At 40.3% G+C, this 17192-nt stretch overlaps 1 protein-coding gene across 1 annotated transcript in view; it reads right to left on the minus strand.

Annotated features, from left to right (window-relative positions):
• Positions 1 to 6480: 6480 nt before the first annotated feature.
• LOC132893562 (long-chain-fatty-acid--CoA ligase ACSBG2-like) overlaps positions 6481 to 17192 on the minus strand; it is a 30622-nt gene continuing 19910 nt past the window's right edge. The window contains exons 11-13 of the mRNA XM_060932754.1: positions 15910 to 16049; positions 9682 to 9928; positions 6481 to 6596 (exon numbers count right to left, since the gene is read on the minus strand). Coding sequence (XP_060788737.1) covers positions 6481 to 6596; positions 9682 to 9928; positions 15910 to 16049 — 503 coding nt within the window. The remainder of the gene's footprint in view (positions 6597 to 9681; positions 9929 to 15909; positions 16050 to 17192) is intronic.

Below are 17192 nucleotides of genomic sequence, written 5' to 3' on the forward strand. Positions count from 1 at the left end.
AAGTGGGAGAACTTGCACAATTGGTGGCTGACTAAATACTTTTTTTTGCCCCACTGTGTGTGTGTGTATGTATGTATGTGTGTGTGTGTGTGTGTATATATATATATATATATATATATATATATATATATATATATATATATATATATAAATAAATAATTTTTTAAATAGTTTTTTTTTCATAGTTACAAATTAAATGGAAGCAGCTGATTGCTTGGTTGTAATTTAAAAAAAAAAAACGACTAATTTTTTTCCAGACTCTTTAATGTCGTTTCCCCCCAATCCGTTCTTAATTTTTACAATTTCAATTCAGCACTTCAGTTTTGCCTCCTGTTTGTTCCATAAATTATATATTACAATATATATCATGAATCGTATGTGTGTTATTGTTTATCATATCATCCAGCCCTATTTCAGTCTTCATTCTTCAGTCTTTCAGACACTTTTTCTCTTTCTTTGACATCGTTATCCATTTTAATAGATAACATGATATCGGTCTCAGATAGATAGGAGGCGTGGCCTGTACCCTGAAGGCGGAGTTAATAAAATATATCTTGATTTTTCCTCCCCCACTGTGTGAAGATTTTGACCCGCCTGATGGGGCGCGCGCGCACACACAAACACACACTAGTGGTGACAGACTAATGTTGTTTATTAGCTGCAGGAGTCTCATTGCTCCAGCACATAAATAAAACACAAGGCAGGTTTCAGACACTGAAAATATCTCGGCTGATCGACTACAAGCCAGAGAAATGAGAAATTGTCTCTTTTCCCACTAAACTAAAACCTGAATGACTGACTGACTTTTTTTTTTTAATCTGTATCATAATTCAGGCTTAGGGTTTGTTCTGAAGTGTAGATCATGTTTAAGAAAAATAAATTCTGAACCATCTTTGAATATCTGCATCCACAAAATCACCCAAACTGCATATTTGTGTGTATAAATTCAATTCCATAATATGGAGGGTTTTGGTTTTTGTTTTTTTTTTAATTTGGTTTCAAACACTCATCAGTATGACCATTTTCTTTTTCTGGGGTGTGGGGTTTTTTTGTTGTTGTTGATTACATAAAAATTAGTGCTGTCAAAAATGTCGCGTTATCGCGTTAACTTGACTCAATTTTAACGGCGATAATTTTTTTATCCTGTGATTAACGCTCTGTGACATGATGTAGGTTTTTCATAAGCTTTTGAAACTGCCAGGAACTTGGAACAGAGACTTTGCTTAGAAAAACGATAGCAGCTAGACTGTAATGCCACGCCCCGCACAGCCAGAGTCCTCTGCCCTCCCCCGAAGAGCCACGGTGCTCGGCTTAGGTTTCGTTTTCCCATCAGCGGCTCCAGCCCGACTTTGCAGTGGCTGTGACAAGATGTGTTATGCTCTGCAATAAAAAAAAAAAAAACATTGGTACAACCAGTGTTCGAACTATGCCGATATTTTCGGAGGGTCCCTTTTTTTTTTTCCCTTGGGGGGGTGCTTGCGCTTGTCTCAGAGTGCGGATCTCCATCACGCGTTCACTTCGGATATGCAAATGCTTCCCGTTACACACGATTGCTATGTCAATAAACATCATTTTGCCAATATTTTAGAGACCCCCCAACATTTCCCAAATCATGTTTTCAAGGGATCTCATGTCTGTTTCAGGGGATCTCGGATCCCCCGAGTACCCCCGTAGTTCGAACGGTGAGCAAGCCCATTCACTTTTTTATGCTGATAAGAGAATTACATGGTTTTTCATGTGACAAAAATGTGCGATTAAATTGCGATTAATCGCGAGTTAACTATGACAGTCACGACATTAATCGTGATTAAATATTTTAATCGCTTGACAGCACTAATAAAAATACTTAGAATTTCCATATCAAGACACAAACTGATCCCAAATCAGCTTTTTTTTTTTAATTCATTATATATAATGTGTTTATCCATCTTCAGTAACCATTCATAGAAAAACTGCGCAGGAAATACAAACTGTTAAATATTTATCTCGTCACTGTGGGTGGTAAAAGAGAGCAACTGGACGTGCTTGAAGATTCTTGAAGACGTTTCACCTCTCATCCGAATGGCGGCTTCAGTTCGGATGAAGAAGCCGTTCGGATGAGAGGTGAAACGTCTTCAAGAATCTTCAAGCACGTCCAGTTGCTCTCTTTTACCACCCACAGTTACTATGACCTGGATGACTGAGAATCTTCAGACTATTTATCTCGTCTGTCTCTGTCTTTCTTTCTCAGTCAGTTTAATAAACTGCACATCTTGATTTGGAAAGATCCAATTATTGACTACTTGGTATCGATCCAGAGTTTTCCCTCTTTATCACATTAAATGTTTGTAAACTGGTTGGACAAATAATTGCCTACGAAGCTAAAAAACAAAAAAAATTGTAAAGTCAGTCTGCTCTCAACATGGATCAGGTGATAAAGCAGGAACAAGAGCTCGCTAACTGTTTAAAAATAAATAAGCCCGTTCCTGTACAGATTTGTTTCCCAAACTATTCCAAAAATTAGGTCTGTTATTTAAATATGGACAATATTTTTGCTGGTTATTCAAGCCAGAGAATTTTTTGTTTGTTTTAATTACAAAACTTTCCACCTACAGAGCTCTGGATGTTTTTATTAATATTTTCACTGCCTTTAAATTTAACTCTAATTTTTTTTTGGTCCCAAGTAGATGCCTCAATATGGCAAACCCCCACCCTTAATATAAAAAAAAAAATCTATAACATATTTAACTTCTATTTAGACCTTGTTCTTGTTTCCTTTCCCTTGTCCTTCTTTGTGTTGTGTGGGTTTTTGTTTTTGCAAATTACTTTAAACTGATCCAAAACAAGCTCTTTATTTAAATATTAACGGTTTTATATTTAATTTACTATTTATATTTCATCTTTTTGTCTTTCTTTCTCAGTCAATTTAATAAACTGTGCACATCTTGATTTGGAAAGAAATCTAATTATTGACCACTTCATATAGAGCCAGAGTTTTCCTCTTCATGTTGTGTTTTATAAACTGTTTGGATTGATAATTGCCGACAAACCTACAAAAAAAGGTTTATGTAGTCTGTCTGCTCTCAATGTGGATCAGGTGATAAAGCAGGAACAGGAGCTCTCTAACCTGTTTATTAAAAAAATTTAAATTAAAAAAAGCATATTCCTGTACAGCTTTATTTCACAGACTATTCAAAAAATTAAGTCCATTATTTCCATCCATCCATTGTCTGTAGCCGCTTTATCCTGTTCTACAGGGTCGCAGGCAAGCTGGAGCCTATCCCAGCTGACTACGGGCGAAAGGCGGGGTACACCCTGGACAAGTTGCCAGGTCATCACAGGGCTGACACATAGACACAGACAACCATTCACACTCACATTCACACCTACGCTCAATTTAGAGTCACCAGTTAACCTAACCTGCATGTCTTTGGACTGTGGGGGAAACCGGAGCACCCGGAGGAAACCCACGCGGACACGGGGAGAACATGCAAACTCCGCACAGAAAGGCTCTCGCTGGCCATGGGGCTCGAACCCGGACCTTCTTGCTGTGAGGCGACAGCGCTAACCACTACACCACCGTGCCGTTCAGGTCCGTTATTTAAATATGGATTTTGTTTTTATATATATATATATATATATATATATATAATTTATTTATTTTATATATATATATATATATGAAAACTTTCTACCCATAGACCCCTGGGCATTTTTATTAACACTTCACTGGCTTTTAATTTGAGTATTTTTTTTTCCTCCTTAAGTACATGCATATGGCCATTTCCTTTCTAAAAACTTCAATTCACTCTTCGTCCTCTTTTCGCCCGTCCCTTGCCCTCCTTTGGGTTGGGTTTTTGTTGGTTTTTTTGGCCAAATTACTTTGAACTGATCCCGAACCAGCTCTTGTTTTATTTAATCATGAACAATTTGTATTTAACAAACTGTTCCAAAAAATGAGGCACATTATTTAAATATGGACGATCTTTTAATTTTTTTTTTTTGCTTCAGACTTTTTCAGAACCAGCAGATCTCAAATCCATTTGTAGTCTGTGTGCTGGAGCTTTTGCTCGGTTTACAGTATAACACATTAACACACAGGATATTCAGATGATTGGAAAAGAGCCAGTAGTGAATGTGTAATGTAGTGTGTGTGTGTAGTGTAATGTAGTGTGCTGTGTAGTTGACTGCAGCTACATGGCACAACCTCTAAACAGGAAAACCAACACAACCGTCATGTTGCCATTTTCAGAGCCTTTTCTCAGAAAGCACAAGGGTGCGCTTTTTCAATTTCATTGCAAAATTCTTTACACTTCCTTGATTCTAACTTAAATATTTCCTGTAGTGGCACATGTCAAAACCTACTTATTTATAAATTACTCAGGACGCCTAGTTTCAATAAAATAATCGGTGTGTTGGACTTTTTGATAGTTGATTGATTTTTTTTTTAAATTTCAGAAATTCCAAGGAGTCAGTATTTTCCAAATGTCTATTGGATTTTTTCATTTTGTATCCTCCTGTAATTTTTAAAACTCAATTTAATTGGGTCTGTTTCCTTAAAATATAAAGAATCATTTAAACCAGGATCAAGACTTTACTGAAGATGAACCAGCATCACCTGATCACACTGTACACTGTCATGGTAATGAAAGTGAGGTTTCTCTTTCTTACAAGCTTCATATCTTAAAATATAGAAGATGCACAGCACAACTCGGGCAAAGTGGGTAGTGGCTAGACGTGTAATATATTGTACAAGGATAATTCATGATACAGCTTTGACAATGTGAATTGATGAAATAAAAAAATGGATTGTGAATATCAGGCTGCATAAGACTAGTTTTTTCCTATCTGTAATTACGTTGTTAGACAGTAGAGGGCACAATAACATACAATAGCAGGAACACTTCACTGCAAGAGGAAGTAACATGGCTCTAATGCTGTGAAAACACAAAACGGATCTAAAATGAGAGCTGTTGTGTGACTGTACAAATAGATTTAATGGGAAATCAGGGTTGTTTTTACAGACCGCTGAAAGATAAAAAAAAAAGAAGCAAATGGAGGTAGTACAAACATTTATACATGTTTATTCAGAAAAGGCTGATTTTGGTATAAACTCATTTTTAATAAAAGGAATATTTTCGTTAATAGGCTCTTATATCTTGCTCCAACCTTTACAAATGTTGTTGAATTTTATTTAAAAGGAATATTTAAGTTGAAGAACAGGAAAAGAGTACCCTTTTTTTTTTGGTAATTAAATTTTTTCAAGACAGTTCATGGCGAAATGGAATTGAAATATGGAATCTGCTGAATTCCAACATCTGTAGAACACCTGACCTGCCTTTTCCAGATTTGTAATGGTTCCAGCTTTGTAATGAGGTTCTACTTGGAACCTTTCTGAAAGTTTTCAATGGTTTTTCCTTTCAGAAATTTCCCAAGTATGATCTACTCAACAATTTCTGTACAATGCTAAATCAAGGCTTCTTTGGATTGGTCACGGTCCAAGTATCCCAAAGAGGGTATCTGGAACCTTTTGGAAGTACTTTGGTGTAGGGTTTTATAGAACCACCACAGGTTCTTCTAGAACTGCAAACTAATAAACCCTTCGGGATGCTGGATGAAACATGAAAACGTCTGGAGAACCTTAGCATTTCGGGTACGTTTTCTCCTGCATGTGTACATTTGGAATGGAGTCTCTTTACATTCAATACACTGCCAGGATTTCCCGACATCCCTGTGGAATCTTCTCAGAGAAAGATGATAGTCCATCTATCCATCCAGACACAGACCTGTATACGGAATTGGTGCGACACCATCTGCAAATCTTCCACACTCCAGAGCAACGCAAGCAGGACGAGACTGAAAAACACTCCAGCTCCACAAGTTTTGTTTTCTTTCAATATTCATGCTTTGTCATATGTACAAACCATAAATAAGCAGTTTATAAATGGATACATCATGTAAACATGAGCAGCTCGGACTCCTGAACGTTCCTGATGAGTCGACACCAAGTCTACGGCTCTTCTACAAACTTCTTCATACCTCGGAAATAAATAACTGATGCTGGGTGCAGGTCAGAGCGCAGCCTTTGTCTGTTTGGGAGATAGAAGCTATGGTACAGAAATGGAAAAAATAGGCTGCTCAGAAATATGTCGACACCAGAAGTCGAACCAATATTGCAAAATCTGTTCCTTTTCTGGACAGTTGTATAGACTGCTCAGCCACAGAGGATTACGTTCCAAACTGAGGTTATGTAACATGACACTTGCATCAGTACACGGTGGCACCTGTGGAATCGCTACCTGAGGGTGGCACGCCAATTATATTCTTAAACACGCTCGAGTTCGATTAAACGTACACATACAGACAGGTGCCTCTATAGGCTTCAGCCAAAGGCTGAGCCAAAAACATAATGGAGAAGAGAAATAGCTGGAAAACATCACATGGGGAACGAGACACTCTAATCACAGAAAGCATGTGTGCGCACGCCCTTTGGTATGGATCTTATTCAGCAGGCGAGTTCTCAGAGTTGCTTGGGGTCACGGCATCTTTGTATAAGCTCTCGATTTGCTCTTTGTACGTCTTCAGCACCACCGGCCTCTTCAGCTTCAGAGTGGGACCTGAGAGTGAGACAGCGAGAGAGAACACAAACGATTAGCTTGCTCATATGCTGAACATACTTCCTTATTTTTATTTCCAATGCTGAAGAAGCCAAAGACACTTTCATGACTCTACAATCATCACTAAAATGCAACTTTATTTCTTTATCAGTGAAATGCTGCCACTCGGTGGATCATTGAGGTACTGTAAAGGACATTGTTAATATTTCCTTATTTCCTGTAAAACAATTCGTATAAAATTATAAAACCAACAACGTACATGAAAGTAATAAATTCAAGGTTCAACCCTGAGCTCAGGTTATTGCCTGTGCAGAGTTTCTCATGTTCTTCCCATGTAGGGTTCCTCAGGGTTCTCCAGTTTCCTCCCTCCTCCCAAAATACATGTTGCTAGCTGGACTGACTAGCTGTGAGCGAATGCGTATGTGTGAAGAATTAACGCCTCATCTGGTGTGAATTTTCCCACTTTGCGTCCAGCAGTTCCGGGTTTTGGCTCCGGATCAACCGTGACCCAGAATGGAATACGTAAATTGCTTACTGAAGATGGATGAAAGAATAAACAAATGAGTTTAAAGCTCACTGTTCATTGAAGTGTGATAACAAATGTAAATAAAATGTAAGCACATTTGTATTAGAGTCAGCAAGATGGAAGAATCAGGTCAGATTTTCGCTACCATGTCGAACCTCGTTGAAAGTGATTCTTGTGTACGTATTTGGAAAGTTTTGTAAATAAACGGATGGACCACTATTTTCTAATCAGTATCAGTGTGTGCCAGAACTGTGTGAGCCGTTATTGAGTTAAACTGCTCCTTAAAATGTGTCCTCAGAACTAACAGTCTAGTCAGCGATCTGTTCCGTTACATACAGCTTCATTTATCAAGTTCCTTATCCATTTTGGACACAAGGAAAAATGCTACGGAACTTCATGCTATGGAATTTCATGTGTACAATGTATATCATATGTCCAAAGGGGATAAACCGTTAATTTACATAATGATTCTTTAGAATGCATGGGTCGTGCGGTTAGATAAAAGTAATCAACAGTGGGGTGGGTAATGCAGTGACAGTACTGTTAACACTCTGAAGTTTGAGTATTTTCCGATAACCTTGTGTTCTCAAGTGTTTTATTCATCTTGTATGACAGCAATTGGCCAACAATTCCAATTTTTTATTTATTAAAGAACAACAAGTATTACAGTGCCTTGAAAAAGTATTCATACCCCTTGAACTTTTTCACATTTTTCCACCTTACAACCACGAACTTAAAAGTTTTTTATTGAGATTTTATGTGATAGACCAACACAGAGTAGCACATAATTGTGAAGTGAAACGAAAATGATAAATGGTCTTCAAAATTTTAAACAAATAAAAATCTGAAAAAATGTGGTGTGCATTAGTATTCAGCCCCCTGTACTCTGATACCTCTAAATACAATCCAGTGCAATCAATTGCCTTCAGAAGTCATCTAATTAGTTAATAGAGTCCTACTGTGTGTAATTTACTCTCAGCATAAATACACTTGTTCTGTGAAGGCCTCGGTGGTTTGTTAGAGAACACTGAAGAACAAACAGCATCATGAAGACCAAAGAACTCACCAGACAGGTCAGGGATAAAGTTCTGGAGAAGTTTAAAGCAGGGTTAGGTTATAAGAAAATATCCCAAGCTCTGAACATCTCAAGAAGCACTGTTCAATCCATCATTCAAAAATGGAAAAAGTATGGCACAACTGCAAACCTACCAAGACATGGCCGTCCACCTAAACTGACAGAGCGAGCAAGGAGAGCGCTGGTCAGAGAAGCAGCCAAGAGGCCCATGATCACTCTGGAGGAGCTGCAGAAATCCACAGCTCAGGTGGGAGAATCTGTGCACAGGACAACTATAAGTCGTACACTCCACAAATCTGGCCTTTTTGGAAGAGTGGCAAGAAGAAAGCCATTGTTGAAAGACAGGCATAAGAAGTCATGTAGGGGACACAGCAAACATGTGGAAGAAGGTGCTTTGGTCAGATGAGACCAAAGTTGAACTTTTTGGTCTAAATGCAAAGCGCTATGTGTGGCGGAAAACTAACACTGCTCATCACCCTGCACACACCATCCCCACTGTGAAACATGGTGGTGGCAGCATCATGCTATGGGGATGCTTTTCTTCAGCAGGGACAGGGAAGCTGGTCAGAGTTGATGGGAAGATGGATGGAGCTAAATACAGGGCAATCCTGGAAGAAAACCTGTTGGAGGCTGCAAAAGACTTGAGACTGGGAAGGAGATTCACCTTCCAGCAAGACAATGACCCTAAACATACAGCCAGAGCTACAATGGAATGGTTTAGATCAAAGAATATTCATGTGTTAGAATGGCCCAGTCAAAGTCCAGACCTAAATCCCATTGAGCATCTGTGGCAAGACTTGAAAATTGCTGTTCACAGACGCTCTCCATCCAATCTGGCTGAGCTTGAGCTATTTTGCAAAGAAGAATGGGCAAAAATTTCAGTGTCTAGATGTGCAAAGCTGGTAGAGACATACCACAAAAGACTTGCAGCTGTAATTGCAGCAAAAGGTGGCTCTACAAAGTATTGCCGCAGGGGGGCTGAATACTAATGCACACCACGTTTTTCAGATTTTTATTTGTTTAAAATTTTGAAGACCATTTATCATTTTCGTTTCACTTCACAATTATGTGCTACTCTGTGTTGATCTATCACATAAAATCTCAATAAAAAACTTTTAAGTTCGTGGTTGTAAGGTGGAAAAATGTGAAAAAGTTCAAGGGGTATGAATACTTTTTCAAGGCACTGTATTTATCCATTAATGTTTACATTTAAAGTTGTGTTGTGCAAGTTGTAATGATAGAAACAATAACGTATTAGAATGAGTGCATTAATATAAACCTGCTGCACTGCTGTCAGAGCTGCTTTTACAGAGAATTAATCAACGCCTTCTGACCAAACTGAGAGTGAACTAGTGGTGTGGGACAACACTGGATAATAAATATACTCATATGTAGTGCATCTTACACATTTGGAATAAACATTTTACATGAATATTTACACAAGAAATGCACACTTTCGCACTTGTGCGTGCACACACACTGACCAAGCTCTCCTCCAGGGATGGAGAAGTCCTGTTCGAGGATGGTGAACCTCTGTATGCACTGGGATTTGGACGTGGTGCTCTTGTTCCCTCTGCTAATGCCATCCTGGATGGCGGCAAGGACAAGGCGGTCATGTCCTCCACAGATCTCAGACACCCGTGTGGATGAGCTGCCCAACTTCCTGCACCAGTCCACAGCCTCAGGGGTGAGTTCGTCTTCTGGGGCACCTGTCTCACTGTTTAACTGGCACTGAGGGACAGACAGAGGGACAAACGCACAGAGAGAAAGAGAAAGAGAGAGAAAGGCAAAAAGATAAAGATGGAACCACAAAGACAGAAAAAAGCTAAAAATAGAAAGAGATGCAAGTTATATGCGATTGTTTCAATGACAAATTGGATTTTATATCTATGATAGGGTGTCAAAACTTTAGCAGTCCCCCGTAATGTTGTCAAATTTTTTTCATATTGTCTAAAAAGTACTTTTTTAGTTAATTTAAATGTCATTTTAAAGATTGAAATACTTAATTCCTAAAGGTTCAGACAAATTAAAAACTAACACCCCCCAGACATTCTGTATTAACATTATTATCTGTAATCATTTACACAGCTGTGTGATTAACTGATTTGATAACAAAGGCAATAAAAATGCAATGAAGTATGATAAAATAAAGAAATGAAGACTATCTCAAACAGTGCTGTGGAGTAAAGAAGCAATACGATATTCGTCTTTATGAAACGCATATTAGGTGAAACGCATCCTTCAGATCCATTTGTACATGAATGATGCTGCTGCACTTTATCATGCCTTTTCTATAAATTGTGCATGAACTTCCCTTTTAAAAGGGAACTAAAGCTCTTTAGTTTTTCATTATGATGAAAATTAGAATGTTTCCCTGGCTTGTGATGTGTTCCTTCATTATGTTTTTCAAAATGCTACACGTTTTTATTCTGAATAAATCACAGGGTCAGTTACAGACACTGATGTGCATCTCTAATACCAAGATGTAATTTAATTGCTCATCTAAAATAAGTGCATCAGATGAGGAAGTGAAGGTGTTCAGTCAGTGTGAGGAAAGTGCAGTTGCTGAAATCCACCGGCAGGTGGAGACAAACAGCACATGACATCTCATACTTCTCATCTCATCTCATTATCTGTAGCCGCTTTATCCTGTTCTACAGGGTCGCAGGCAAGCTGGATCCTATCCCAGCTGACTACAGGCGAAAGGCGGGGTACACCCTGGACAAGTCGTCAAGTCATCACAGGGCTGACACATAGACACAGACAACCATTCACACTCACATTCACACCTACGGTCAATTTAGAGTCACCAGTTAACCTAACCTGCATGTCTTTGGACTGTGGGGGAAACCGGAGCACCCGGAGGAAACCCACGCGGACACGGGGAGAACATGCAAACTCCGCACAGAAAGGCCCTCGCCGGCCACGGGGCTCAAACCCGGACCTTCTTGCTGTGAGGCGACAGCGCTAACCACTACACCACCGTGCCACCCAAAGTCCTTCCCGCACCAAGTAGCACCAGTCTCCGTTTCCACAGCCCTCAGCCTCTCGCCTATTACATAGCTAGGGTTACAGTGGAGGGCAAGTTCTCTGGTAACCACGAGAGTTTAACTCCCCACTCGCATCTGTATTGCAGCGTGCCTTGCCAGATGGTAGTAGGTACCATTTTTATGATGGTCTTTGGTATGACCTGACCGTGAATAGAACTCACGATCTCCCGATCAAGAGGCGGACACGCTACCACTAGGCCACTAGCTGGTCCATTATTATTATTATTATTGGGCTGTTTTTTATTGTTGTGCATTATTGTATTATTACAATGTTAGACAACACAGTCTGAGACTGAAAATGTTCAATTTTGCCCTATATCCTTTTAAAAATTTCTGGATCCAGACGCAGTTCCGGATCACCTCCAAAATTTAAGTTCTTCATTGGGCCAAGACACACATCTAGTAAAATTTTCATGAAAATCCATCTGTACATTTTTTTCTGCAAAGTTGCTAACAAACAAACACACGAACGAACAAACTCTACCGGAGTACCAGAGGTAGTGTTAACGGATGTCTCAGTGTGACACATGAGCCTGCTTTGTTTGGCAGAGTTCTCAAATTCTCAGCTCAATTTTAGTTCAACACAGCCTCAGGTCATCCTCAATCTGTGCACAATTGCGGTACTTAGTTTTGAGTGCAGTCAGTTTTGAAAAGTCTGCCTCCCACAAGTATGTTGGCACGAAAGGTAGGAGAATTTTTAAGGCAACGTCACAGAGCTGGGGGTACTCCGACATCAGTGTTACCCAGAAGGATGTCAGAGAATAGGTGCTAAAAAGGTGCTTCAGCCTGCTGTCACTCTTCAGCTCAATAAGCTGCTCTTGAATTTGCAGTGACAAATTGTTTGCGGTGCAAACAAGTGGGTCCCGAACCCATGAAAATGACCAGTAGTCCTCCTTGAAATAAGAAACTAACTGTTGCTTAAGCCCAGACAGGTGATCTGCAGCTGATTGAAAAATAGAGGAGAAATCACTGCCGCGTGCCTCAGTGATGAAGCCTGCGAGGTTGGGGAACATGTCACAATTTCTGACAATTATGCGGTCATGCCAGAGGACAAGTTTTTGGATGAAAGCATCCACTCTGTCAGCGAGGACCAACACATTGGAATCTCGGCCTTGCAAAGACAGATTCAAACTATTCAAACTATTCAGTCTGTCAAATATGTTGACCAAATATAACAAGGAAGCTAGCCACAGGGAATCATGGAGGTGCTTGGCCAGTTCCGAATTGCTTTCAGTCAAAAACGACTTCACCTCTTCTCGCAGCTCATACAAGTGCTGTAACACTCTCCCTCTGGAAAGCCAGTGAACCTCTGTGTGCAAGAGCAGCTGTTCATGCCCAGAACCCATTTCCTGACCGAGGATCCCGAATAACCATGAGTTCAATGGACAGGACTTAATGTAATTTATCATCTGAACTGCCTGTTGAAGCACAGACTGAAAGATCGTCTGCATTTTTTTTAGCTGCAAGTGCCTCGTGATGGATCATGCAATGAGTCCATCTTGCTAACAGAGCTACCTGTTGAAGGCATGTCACTAGGCCAGGGCTTTTCAAAGTGTGGGGCGCGCCCCCCCGGGGGGCGCCAGAGTTCTTCGGGGGGGGCACAACGTGAGAGACAAAATGGATCGATTTTTAGTACCTAAAGCTACAGGGAGTGAGGAGACGGCCAAGCAAAAAAACAGAGCCTCCAGGATGTTGCGATTTGCAACTTCAGCGCAAATTCAACCAATTCCCGCGAATTCAGGGCGGTGTTGCAATTATATCCAATCACCACAACTTTCCCGCAAATTTGACCAATCGTTGGCGTCGTCTTGAGGTGACGTCGACAAACTACCTTCCACCTTACTTCCGGATGTCTATGTTCAAGAGAAGCAGCATGCGTGCAGTGTTGCCAGATTGGCGGTTTCAAGTGCATTTTGGCGAGTTTGAATATATTTTGGACTGGAAAACGTCAGCAGTATCTGGCAACATTGCATGATGTGCGAGTCAGTGTTTATGTAGGCTTAAATTCTGTTACTGAAAGTGTGTTATGTTTACAGTGAAGGACTGTGTGCACTTTATTTTTTTTTTACTTAATACAAGAAATTAATGGATGCCAACATTTTTGCCAAAATGGTATTTTATTTTTCATTGTTTAGGCAGCTTCAGCATCATACTGTGAGATTCTGTTCAAATTGTTTTTTTTTCTTCTATGAAGCCTGAGCCATTTATTTTATTAGTTTATAATTATTGTTTAATTTAGTCTTCAGGAGAGACTGCCTGCACACGGTACTAGTATTAATAGTTTTTTTTCTTACATGAAAGCTGAGGGATTTATATTATATTTTAAGGTAACTTCATGTTGTGCTGTGAGGTTCTATGCACTTTAACTTTTGAACCAACAGGTGCATTTGGATAAGTAAAGCCTATTTTTCTGCATTTTTGTAGTCCTGGTAATCTTTTATATTGGTAAAGTTATTTATAGGACCATTTCTCAGTGTCTTTGTTTTTTTAATCAATAGTTTTTCAGTAATAACTTAATATTTAACATATCACTCAATTTTAATCACAAAAAGAGAAAATCGCAACAATTTCTCGCAACTTTCACTTCCTCCCACAATGTAATCGCAACAAAAACCTAAACACCGCAACTTTCATCGCAATTTTTTTGGAAACCCCCACAACATCAGACATTTTAGCCCGCAACAATCACAAAAAAGGCCCGCGGAATCCTGGGGGACTGGAAAAAGAAGGAAGTATGACCACGATTATTTAAAGTTTGGATTTTTATGGACTGGATCTGAAGATGCTCCACTGCCACAGTGTGTTGTCTGCCAAGAGGTGCTAGCTAACGATGCTATGAGATGTTTAAAATGTGTAAAACAAAATGTTTTAAAAAGCAAAGATGTTTAAAATGTGAAAAAGAAAAAAATAATGTGTACAACAACCATTTTTTTTTAAATACGAATGGAACATTAAGTATAGCAACAACAAAAATTGTAAGGGGGGGGCGCTGTTGTTTATTTGCTCTCCGAGGGGGGGCTGACTCTCCCACACTTTGAAAACCCCTGCACTAGGCCACTCTCACGTCCTGTCATTGATCGCAGCCCATCGGTACAAATACCAACACACTTCTCCCAGACCAAGTCTGCATTTTTGACAAACGAGTCAATAAGATGAAAGATTCCTTCCCCAGTTGTACGGGTTTGAAGAGGGAGACAAAACAGAAAATCCTCTTCAATCCCCTGGTCTTTCACAAACCTTACATAGGTAAGCACCTGAGCCTGCCCAGCAATATCAGTCGACTCATCTAACTGTAATGCATAGTAAGGACTCTGTCTAACTACTTGTAGCAATTGCTCCTTAACATCACTGGCCAAATCAGAGATCCTGCGGGCTACAGTGTCACTGGATAGTGGAATGTCACTAAGTTTAGCAGCAGCGCTTTCCCCCAGCATTATTCTGCAAATATCCTGTGTTGCAGGCAAAATCAGTGTCTCGGCTATAGTACGTGGCTTCTCAAGTTTAGCTATTCTTTGGGAGACCACGTACGAAGCTTCAAGACACTGACTAGACATGGTGGTATGTTTGGTTATGGTGGACTTTTGTAGATGAAGGGCATCACGCTTTCTTTTGAAATAATCCACCGGTTTGTTTTTCATGTCAGGGTGCTTGGTGTCCAAATGCCTCTTTAATTTGCGCAGTTTCATGCTGTCATTGGCAAGCATCTCTACATAAATGACACATTGCGGACGTGGTTCCAGTGTGCCAGAAGCAGAAAAACCGTATTGTAAATAACTTTCGTCATATTTGTGGAGTTTTGGTTTTTTGGGAACTGGTGCATCAGTGGGACCAGCTCTTTTTTCACGAATTAGAAATTTGTCCATATTGTTTATTAACCCAATAAAAGATCGTTATGCTGTAAGTGAATGTAGCAAAGGGACTTGCTCAGCTAAGAATGCTAGCACCTTACCACCACGCATCAGACTTAGCTCTGCTAAAATGAGCAAGCTACAAACCGTGCTTAATGTAATTAAGTTAAAATATAATTGACTGTGATATGGTGTTGGACCTTACAATTGTTAACTGAAGAAAAAAGGTGGAGGAAAGAGAGAAAAAAGTAGGAGAAAGATTAAAGAAAGGAGAAAGAGTAGGTTGACAAGTAGGCAAAGGAGACAAAGGAGAAAGTAAGCTGACAAGTAGGAAAGAGAGGTTGTAAGATCAGATTTAAATGGAGTTTTGAAGCAAGAAAAGAGGACTGAAATAGTCTTTAAAAATATTGTTTAAATTATTACTGCAATAGCAGTGCTGGAAGGCTAGCTATATATACAAGGATATAGCCTTTAAAAAAGCTGTTGGTAAAAGGTAATTGAAAAGCTAATAGCAGGCTGTATGAAAGCTGCAATGGTACGAGCTCGACTCGATTGTCTGTGATCTTTTATGTACTTGAGGTGTGTCTATAAAAGTTCCTTGCTGAGATTTCAAATAATAACTCTCCATTTTCATTGGCTGGACTGAAGACGAAGACGTTCATTATTTGTTGGTGCAACTGCAAACCAGCCCCTTGCATTTGCCACTGAGCAATCTGTGACCACATGCCCCACTCGCCGAGTATACCCCCCCCCCCCCAGTTTTGAGAACCACTGTTTTAGAGTAATCACACAACCCTGACTGGTGTGTATGTACCTTGATGGTGAGCAGCATAGAGAGGAACCTGCAGTTGTCTCCGATCAAAATAGCATTGCTGATGATAGGTATAGCCTCCTTCACGGCATTCTCGATGGTCACTGGGGAAATCTGCTCTCCTCCGGCAGTGATGATCAGCTCTGTCACACACGCACGCATGTGCACACACACACACAAACACTACTGTGATTCATATTCTAAAAACTGCACTTACAACAGATCTTAGCTGTTTTTTCTTGTTGTGTTTGCAAAATGATCACACTCTATTACAGCTCACAGCTATTACAGAAGCACTGATGAGCCCTTGACCAAGGGCCCGTTGACCCATTAATGATCCCTTGATCAAGGGCCCCTTGAGCCATTGACAACCCCTTGAGCAAAGGACTCTCAACTGTTAGTGATCCTTTAAAGGGCCTTAACCATGAACGATCCCTTGTGTCATGCTCCGCCCCGGACTTCCACTCCGGAGATTTATTATCTCCCAGTTCAGCGCCAATCCGGATCTGGGACGGGAGTTTCATCTTGCTGGCATTTACTTCCTGGTTGCTCTGCTGTGTATAAATAGGCCGTTCTCAGGAGAGGATTTTGCCAGAATGTCTCGTTGTTTTTTCATGTCTCTGCGCCATTATCGCTTCTTGGATTTTTGCTCTCTGTTTTTGCCTGTTTCTTGTCAAAGTTTTTTGCACTACATTTTTGTCTTTTTTTCATGTTTGTTGCACTACGTTTCTGTGTCAAGTTTTTTGTCTGGACTATTTTTTATGCTAGTGTTTTTTGTCCTTGCCTGCCTCGTTTTTTGTCCCTAGTCTTTTGGATTATTTTTGGTTTATTTTTTCCTATTAAATCTTTTTTATTATTGGAGTTACTGGTCTGCGTTCTCCTTTTGGATCCTACTCACCACATCTCACCACCCCTAACAGTACATTCTGGCCAACATGGATCCAGCAGAACTGAACCATCTGAGAACGGCTATGCAGCAGCAAGGGGCCCTCATCGGGACCCACCAACAGGAACTCAAACAGATCACTCAGAGCCTGGCCACCCTGTCCAACTCACTTAACCTTCTAGCCACACAACTCCAGCACTCCCAAGCCATGCCTACCCCTGCCCAGCTGCCTCCTTCACCTCCCGCCACGCCACTCGCCACGAACTGAGACTTCCTTTGCCTCAGCCCTACAGCGGGGAACCAGGTACCTGCAGATCCTTTCTGTCACAGTGTTCACTGATCTTGGAGCTTCAACCTCTGGCTTTCCCCACAGAATGCTTCCGGGTAGCCTATACCATCA

Source organism: Neoarius graeffei, chromosome 10 (genome assembly GCF_027579695.1).
Source record: "Neoarius graeffei isolate fNeoGra1 chromosome 10, fNeoGra1.pri, whole genome shotgun sequence".
Lineage (NCBI taxonomy): Eukaryota > Metazoa > Chordata > Actinopteri > Siluriformes > Ariidae > Neoarius > Neoarius graeffei.